Here is a 9,307-nt window from a genome sequence, read left to right on the forward strand (position 1 = left end):
GTTTTCAGGCAATGAAGTATGTTGATGTAAAACAATAACATTTAACATCCAGACACACTCACACTTAATGCAAGAACAATTTCATTTCGGTTTCCTCTCTATACAAACACAATCATTTTTTTTTTAATATACTATATTTCACATATTTCCTTTTTTTGTTTGTTTGTTTGTTTAGTAACCCATATTAACAGCAGGACTAGATGCCACCAGCAAGACTCAGGATGACTTTCCAGTTCAGAGCTTTACTCCAGTTGACGGACAGGTGGTGGGGTGGGACAAGGTGGATCCCTGGTTTTGACGAACCAATCACAACTTGGCAAGAGGCTGAGTGGCATGTTGAGTGTATGCCTTCCTTTAGCAGGCTCCACTGTTGTGTAACTGAAAATGTGATGTTTGAATGGGTTCAGCTGTGTGGATAGTGGTTTTTATTATGAGACTGGAGTTTGAGGAGGGGCGTGGCTTCATCGGGTAGAGGCTAGCACATGACCCGGCACCCAGCCCTCCGCTGCAGGTGATTGGCTGTTGGCAGGCCGATACACCAGGCACATGTTTTGCTGGTTTGAGGCCAAGATTTGGACCCTTTCGCCGACATAAACACAGATTTCATCTTCTTTCACGGCATTGTACTCCTGTGTCACCAAGACCGATGACATTCCATTACAATCAGCTTCTTCCTGATCCTAAGAGCAGGGAACCAAAGACAAACACACACACACAGACACAGACACACACACACACACACACACACACACAGAGGTCATCAGCTTCAAGCTCATTCACTCAAAACTCTAGAGGAACTTCAAACTCAACACATTTTGAACTTCCCATTGTGAACCCTCTAAAACACTAAACTACATTTAAGACACTTGGCTGAAGGAGGAGTATATCTTTAGACCATGTCCCTCTCCAGCCTTTAGGGAGAGCCCTTGATGACTAACCAGGACAACGATGAGAGAAAAAGACACGCACACACACACACACACACACACACACAGCTAACGTTGTCTGACCACCATCCGCTCTGCCAGTCTGGGACAACCTTGACCTGGCTATCAAACTTGGAATAAATAGCTGGATGCAAAAAAAGGACACACTTTTCTGAGAAATTCTAAAACATTTTTTTTTTAAAAAAGTAGCGAGTAGCGCCTAGCGTCTGGGTCTCAATGACAGTGATTTATGAAAGCAAAGTATCCAGGATATGCCAAGGCCAAGACACATTATCTAGAGAGACAGAAGGCGAGAGAGAAAAAGGTAAACTAGGCCAGTTGCCCCCACTAAGAGTAACCAACCGCCACTCTCTCTCTCTCTCTCTCTCTTCTCCTCTGCTCCAAGATAAATAGAGTGGAACTTCCTGCAGTTAGTGGGACTGCTGAGAGATGATTCGCTAAAAACTAAAACAATTTACTCCAGACTACAAAATACTAGCCTAAGGTTAAACGAGTAAAAACTGCAAAGACGAGATTAACCAAATCTAGAGTGAGATTATTTATGATTTAGATATGGGATTTTGATGCACATATTTGAAAGGTCTGGTAATATTATACAAAAATTAATGCGATGCACCTGGCCCAGACCTCGAGGATTTCTAGGTACAATGAGATTCAGCGAGGTTTCTGAGTCCAAAGGGACCTCTCATAGAGCGAGAGACAGAAGATTGGTGGTTGACTTGACGCGATGTGAACTCACCTCTTCTTTCGGTGTGTGTTTGTTGGATTTGTGGGCAGGGCTGCCATTAGAGGTAGATGGTTTGAGGGGAGTGGAGGGGTGTGTAGGAGGTCTACTGCTATTGGACAGCGGCCTGCTTAGGGAACCTCCACTTTTCAAGGGGTTCTGGAGATCTAAGGAGAGGAGGTGAAAGGTTTGAAAAAAAAAAGCATTTATGCGGAGTAAACCAATCCATCCATCCATCCATCGATTGATCCAACCATCTATCCATCCATCCATCCACCATCCAAAGAAGAACCAACATGACTAAATCAGCACTGTTTTGAGATAACTGGAGATGTATGGCTATTGTTTGTTCTTACCAGAGAGAAATTTGCTCTGTATGTCCAGGACACTGCGGATGCTCTGGATCCAGTCCTGTTTGATGTCGATGTTAGCAGCCTGGAGCGTCAGTCGCTCAGAGGAGCTTCGGCACATCAGCACAAACTTACACGGGTCACCGTCAACGTGCTCCTCCATACTCAGATAGTTCATCTGCATAGTGTGAGCACACACACACACACACACACACACACACACAAACACAAACAATACACAGGCAGACAGAGACAGTTAACCAGTTATTCATAAATAACATGAATTAAGACTTTGGAGACATTAATAAAACCAGAGCTCAGGTAAAGGAACATTGTTTCTGTACCTTGATGCTCTTTTTAAACTGGTAACCAGGTGTGGAGGAACCTTTCCGTAGGAGCTCACTGAAGATGACGATCTGCTCGAAGAGGAAGACCCGACGCTCTTTGCTGCGGGAGAGCACGCCGGAATCTTGCTCTGTCACGAAAAACGTGTCCTGCTGTAACAGCTTCCCCTGGGCGGTCAGCTTACCCTGAACAAATAGGACCAGACCACACCGTTAAAACGCCCTTTAAATCTTTTACGTCGTATAGACTTCACTTTTATGACTGAAAATACCCTGAACTATAGGCACAATGTTCATTTCCAAAATTGTTTTTTGTCACCGGCGATTGTATTTCACTGTTTAGCTGTGGGTTTCATGCTAAACTGTTGGCTGAACGCTAAACACCAACAAAGTATTGTGAAGGAATAAAATTTAGCAAATACTGAAACCCGCAGTTGTTCTCGATCATTCTGTAAATCCTCTGTCAGGTATTATGTGGTGGAGAGAACTCCAATTTGTCCCTTGCACGTGTAGGGATATATATCCTGCACGACTGTGTCACCATTTCAGAACATTTTCAGTACAATTTCAGAACAATTTCAGAACCCAGCGTGTATAGAGAGCGGCGAGACAGGCGAGCGTACCTCATAGCCCTGTAGTCGTCCCAAGTTCATCATATCGTTACAGCGTTTAGGAACCAGGCACATCAGTTCTACAGCTTTCTACAACATAACAATCAAACAGACGGGCAGATTCTTACACAAGTACTCTTTTAACACAGCCGTTTGTGACTCCATTTCTGTTCTGTGAAGTTTAAAAAAGGCAGAAATGGTGGGAAATTCCCTCAGGCGAAATTTGGGAGAACAGCTCGTCCTCTTACCTCAATCTCCTGACAGTCCAGCCCCGCTTTGGAGCTATATTTCAAAAAGTCCTGAGAGAGATAGAAACCTCACATTAAAACTGTCATAATTAAAGAATTACTGTGGTAACAAAATTGTCAACAATGACATACTCTTCTTCTTCTTCTTCTTCTTCTCCTTATTATTATTATGATATCATTTCATATGCCAAGATAAAGTCTGTTGTAACACAGGGATATGTAGATTGTTTTTGGGTAGTCACTTTGACCAGAGTAAAGACTCCCAGACACTCCCAGGGGAGTTAACCCGAGCAGATGGTGTTATTTTTGTGACTTAGGAACCCTTGGGAGAGTTACCTTGAGTAGAAGTTGATATTTGGTGATCCTCTGTATTGGTTTAATCAGGTAATCACTAATGCACATTCTACAGTTGATCTCCTTTTGTACTTCCTGTTTAAAACATGAAACATAAACTTGAAGGGAACCATGAGAAAACTGTCTGTCAATCTAAGCTCACTATTGTCACGGCGTGACAGCATAATTCGCGAACAGTGATTAATGTCAAGGGCATGCAATCATACAGTTGTAAAATTTTATGTAAATATAAGTAATTAAACAAAGGAACAACGCTAACAGTCTGTTGATAGATTATCACGTTCGTGGCCAACGAACGGGAAGAAAAGAGCGACTGGATGGAAAGTTAAGTAATGTAGGACAAACTTGTTTTAGTAAACCTCACCTCAAAGTATGAGTCATATTCAGCCACCACAAACTCTGAGCGTGGCTTATTCTGACAGTAGATCACATACATATGTAGTCTCCTCTCCTGACAGAGACACACCACACACATGAGTGTACAACTGTTACATCTAAGTGCTCAACTCAAACAAAGACACACACGCACGCGCGCACACACACACACACACAAACACACACACATGCACGCGCGCACACACACGCAAACACACACAAACACACACACATGCACGCGCACACACACACACACACACACACACACACACACCCCAAGCTGGATGTCATACTCACATGTTTAATAAAAAGTTCGGCCAGTTTTTCATGATCCTGCAGGCATTTCTCCAGTTCCCCCATGAAAAAACTGAAAAAAGTGGAAAAAAAAAAAACAAAACTATTTCCCATATACTGAAAGAGCAGACATTTCATTTCTGACATTTCTTTCTGATTGACTGACGTCAAACCTGTCTGTAATAGTGGTTCTCCTGGTTCTATGCTTAGCATGCTTAATCTGATCATACACCAGGAAAAAGTGCTTGCAAATTTTCCATCCTGATGCTTATCTGTTGTAAATATCACACACATCCAGGCAATACGGAAAGACGAATACCTCATATGAATGACATCGTCGAGACGTCAAATGATGTCAGAAGGTCCGGAAATTAATTAAATATTTACAATGACAGCACACAGTGTAGAACCAGTCAGTCAGTCACCAGAGACACACACAAACAGTACTCAGAACACAAAGACAGACACCAGAGAAAGTCTTGAAAGTCTCTCGCTCGAAAAACTCTTTCTCTGTCTTTCCTCAGCGTTTCTTTCTCTCGCTCTCTTTTTTTTTTTTTTTTTTAATTTCTCTGGTATTTAGGCCACAAAAGGAAGAAAACTTTTGTAGATTTCCATAACTTCAGTTTCTATTCAAATACATCAGCTAAGCTGAATTTCTAATTCACTGAAGAGCCATCATATGATGTCTACAAGAGGTCCGTTCTTTTTTTTTTTTTTTAACGGCCATTATGTTTTTGTAAACTCTTTACGATGACCCGAGGGGTCCGACTGAAAAGTCTGAGGAGAAGAAAAAAAAAAAAAAAAAAAGGCCAACTCACTCTTTGTGCCAGTCGTAGATCTGATGAATGTTCCCGAAAACGATCTTGTCCTTCCCCGTCATGTCCTCCGGCACCCCTTTCTCCGCCGCCCTCCTCATAAAGCCCTTCGAGACAGAAAAAGACAAAAGGGATGAATAAGAGAAGTGCTAAAAAACACGCCGAACTGTCAAATGTCTTTCTTTGTATTTTTAGTCATTTCTTTGTGGAGACAAACGTTTGTTAGGCATCACGACGTCCAATTTAGGCAAATCGCTTGATGAATTTGCATCGTGATATGACATGTAAATAGTTTTGATCAAACGCGATGACATTTTCTGCACGCGTGAAGTGCGTTTGGCGTTTCAGCTTCAGCGGATGGCAAATATCTTTACATAATGTCAAATGACCAAGTCTGTGAAAACTATTTTACTAATCACAGTAAAAGGGTCATGTATTTGGACAAAACTAAAGTGATTGGTCATAAAGTAGCTGCTGGATAATAATTCCGACAGGAGAAATGAGGTCCGAACTCAATGGCGAGTCTCTATCTGGTGGCTTTGGTTATTAGTTGAGCAGATCTTGTCTTAAGAGAGTTACCTCCACCACGATGCCCAGGTCTTTCACATAGTCCTTTTCTGTCTGCACCATCTCATTAAGTACAAACCTGCAGAAAGACGGGGAATATGAGACGCATGGAGTTCACCTGAATGCAGCTATTGTACACGCACACACACACACACACTCACACTCTCACACACACACACACACACACACACACACACACTCACACACACACAGACACACACACACACTCACACACACACACACACACACACACACTTACTCACACACACACACACAGACTCACACACACACAGGGACATCGACAATATGGTCAAACATGACAGAGAATGTGAAGGATTTGTCCTGTTCAAATACACACGCAGACACAGGTGCTCACACGTGCGCACACACAAACACACATACACAAGCAAACACGCCCATGCACACAAACGCAAACACACACACACACACACACAGATAATGTGGTCTGTGTGTGACATCCTGTTCAAATACCCTTGGCTGCAGCGCCTTTTGCCCTGGGCCAGAGTGACATGGAGTGACAGCATTACACTATATACTTCACAAAGCATGGGTGGTAAAATTGAATAATGGAACTGCAACTTATCCAGTTCAGTCATTCAGAGGTAATGAAACATTAAGATTCTTGACCTAGTTAAGACACACCCCTCACAAGGACTGACAGACACACATACACACTCACACACACACACACACACAAACACAGGTGTGTGTGAGTGTCCCTTACATGCGTCCCCTCATAGCTTTGTTCTTCTTCTCTGTCTCAGGGTCTCTGGGCGTCTGATCTCCTGAGTTCACACTGCCAAACGCTGGAAAGGAGCCAGCAGGTTCAGGAGTCTGAGAGAGACGGAGAGAGACAGAGAGAGAGAGAGAAAGAGAAAGAGAGAGAGAGAGAGAGAGAGAGAGAAAGAGAAAGAGAGAGAGAGAGAGAGAAAGAGAAAGAGAGAGAGAATAACATAAAAACACAGACATAAAAATTTATGACAGACTCAGACAAGTTTACAAGATGCGCATTGGTCAAATAAAGCACGGACAGAATCCCCTCCTCCGTAAGCTCACCAGCGCCCCTTGTAGTACCTTCTCCTCCTGAGCGGAGGGGTCTTTTATTATCTCCATCGGAGGAGGAAGAGGGGTGTGCGGTTCGTCTTCAGCTTCTTCTTCTCCTCCGCTGTTCACTCCTTTTCTTCCCCTCTTTAGACAGACAAACAGACAAATAGAGAGAGAGAGAGAGAGAGAGAGAGAGAGAGAGAGAGAGAGAAAATGACGTTTAATGCAAGAAGATACTTTGCTCTGTCAAGTGAACGCTGATTGTTCAACTGACAAAAGTACAGCCGTCACCTGAGAGGTCTCAGGTATGATATATATCATTTATGATCCGTAAGACTTCAGCAAAAAATTCATAAAACTTGCATTCCGTGCAGCGAAACAGCTTTACATAATGCATTTTCAGACTTGCTTTCTTCTCCAGCTCTGTTTGTCTTATTTCTGTCTGACCTCAATGACTACTTTAACGTCAGCTCTCTGCCTTTCAATCCTGGTCATTTGAACTGAGTCTCGTCCCACATCCGCAATACAATAGTGTCTGAGGTAGACGTCTGAGATTTATGGGTCAGAGATTAGAGAGAGATGAGATGGTTCGTGAAAAAAAAAAAATCGTGAAAACTTCCCTAAAACTGTATGTTTATTTCGAAAACAGATTACAGTTAACGGTAGACAAAACATATGTGAACACATCGCTTTAGACACACCGGTTCCAAAGAAAAATGACATTCTATTCTATTCTGTTCTATTCTATTCTATTGGTTATACTGCACCTCCTCTGTGCTGTCCTCGTGTTGGGGGCCCAGGTCCACGCTCTTTCGACCGTCCCGTTTACGTGGTTTGCTGTTGGGTTTCTTGGCGTTGGCGTTGTCTCCTTTGCCGTGGCTGAGTCGACGCACGGGGCTAGTGAGCCACTTTTTCAAAGTGTTCCCAGTGGTACCGGAACGCTTGGGCCCCGGGGAACCCGTCTGCAGCGAGCTGACCGACGCCTGCGGCTGCAGCGAAGCCACCGACTCCGACTTGACCTCCGACGCTCCCACCGGGTAGTTCTCTGCGAGACACAAGCGGAAGATTCCAAAGGTGACTCGGAAGCGGCGGAAAGAGGAAACCTTGCGAAATGTCACTTTTTCTCAAGGTGTCAGTCCCACAGGTAAGGAAAAAAAAAAAAGCAGGCGGCTCTATGTCTTTGAGGCAAATAGAAGTTTGTCCAGGAGCGTATCCGTTGTCTGCATGCTCAGACTAGTCACTGAAACTTACGAACAAGCTTCTGCGAGTTTAGAGGAGGATGATTCGACCACACGCAGACGCATAATGGACAAACTGGACAAACTGGACAAACCGGATCTCCCTTATGGTTATTTGAGTCATTTTACGCTTGGTCACAACCCAGCATGGACTATGCGTGTGTGTGTGTCTGTGTGTGTGTGCGTGTGTGTGTGTGAGAAACAATAAGAGACTGAGTCAGCATTGAAGGGTATATGGTTCTCAGCAAACAGAAACTTTAGTTCCCACATTAGCAAAGAAAGTTCGTTTTATCTCACCTACTTTAAATGTTTTAACTTTTTTTTTTTTACCCCTTAGCCCTTGCAAGTAAAAACAAACAAACAAACAAACAAACAACAGCAACACCCAGGAGAAGTTCATGCTAGTCTGTTTCCACAGAAATGATCCAGTCTGTGGGATATCATTCCTATCCCTGTGATAATGTCCTATCTCTGGAAGTGTACCGGGACCTTTCTGTTATGTAAGAAGATGATCTCTTTCATCAGGCTGAATCACATTCACTGTTTGTTCAGACTTGTTGAGTGAAACTCAAAAAAAAAAAAAACATGCAAAACCCACACGGCAGGTCCAGATTCAGTCCACCGTCACCAGCACGTACAAACAATCATCACAAAACTGCTGGTTCTGCTGTGTCAAAAACTTTCCACTGGGTCACATCCTGTAGCATGTGAGAGGTCAAAGGTCATTCCCCCCCCCCCCCCCCCCCCCCCCCCGCTGTCGTTCCCGGTCAGGCTCCGTTGCCGCGGCTTTCATGTGTCACCGTCGGCACCTCGCACCGCCCTGCCCCACCCCGCCCGCCCCTGGGCGCTGGCCGAGAGAGATTTTGACCCCGCCTCTCTCCACTGGCCCTGGGCAAGGTCCCTAACGGAGAATAAAAGGCCTCATTGTCTAAAATCAAACAGCTTCATTTCCTTATGGTTGAATGGTTGTCATGGTAATGTTCTCTCTCGGAACACTTCAACAGGCGGACAAAAAAGCAACAACGCTGGAAAACTCAACTGTCATTCTGTTAGTTTTGTTTTCTACGGACAGAGAGTCAAGAGATAACAGGACCAGACCGCTAGGTTACCCGCCTGCTTACGCGGCAAAAACCCTCACATGCGTTCTAGTACTTTCTCCACCGACCACGCCTCTCTCTCATCATTCGCTTTACTCTAAAACGTAGTGAACCCAGTTCGGCAGGTACATAAAACTCACAACTATGTTTTAATCAGTGTTTTCAGATCTTGTACATCCAGTGTCTTGAGAGTTATCATCAAAGAGAGGGTCCTCCAATAAATAATAAAAAAAAAAACAACAACTAAAATCTTCAAACAGAGTATAGTGAGTCTCATT

General features: G+C 43.8%; 1 protein-coding gene across 2 annotated transcripts in view; it reads right to left on the minus strand.

The window, feature by feature from the left end:
- Positions 1 to 461: 461 nt before the first annotated feature.
- kalrnb (kalirin RhoGEF kinase b) overlaps positions 462 to 9,307 on the minus strand; it is a 50,092-nt gene continuing 41,246 nt past the window's right edge. For both annotated transcript variants that reach the window (XM_030781073.1, XM_030781074.1), the window contains 14 exons: positions 7,462 to 7,739; positions 6,725 to 6,838; positions 6,375 to 6,484; positions 5,642 to 5,708; positions 5,066 to 5,169; positions 4,251 to 4,320; positions 3,943 to 4,029; positions 3,561 to 3,653; positions 3,225 to 3,275; positions 2,989 to 3,066; positions 2,366 to 2,551; positions 2,028 to 2,199; positions 1,687 to 1,838; positions 462 to 680 (listed from right to left, as the gene is read on the minus strand). In XM_030781073.1, coding sequence (XP_030636933.1) covers positions 462 to 680; positions 1,687 to 1,838; positions 2,028 to 2,199; positions 2,366 to 2,551; positions 2,989 to 3,066; positions 3,225 to 3,275; positions 3,561 to 3,653; positions 3,943 to 4,029; positions 4,251 to 4,320; positions 5,066 to 5,169; positions 5,642 to 5,708; positions 6,375 to 6,484; positions 6,725 to 6,838; positions 7,462 to 7,739 — 1,781 coding nt within the window. The remainder of the gene's footprint in view (positions 681 to 1,686; positions 1,839 to 2,027; positions 2,200 to 2,365; positions 2,552 to 2,988; positions 3,067 to 3,224; positions 3,276 to 3,560; positions 3,654 to 3,942; positions 4,030 to 4,250; positions 4,321 to 5,065; positions 5,170 to 5,641; positions 5,709 to 6,374; positions 6,485 to 6,724; positions 6,839 to 7,461; positions 7,740 to 9,307) is intronic.

Source organism: Chanos chanos, chromosome 8 (genome assembly GCF_902362185.1).
Source record: "Chanos chanos chromosome 8, fChaCha1.1, whole genome shotgun sequence".
Taxonomy (NCBI): Eukaryota; Metazoa; Chordata; class Actinopteri; order Gonorynchiformes; family Chanidae; genus Chanos; species Chanos chanos.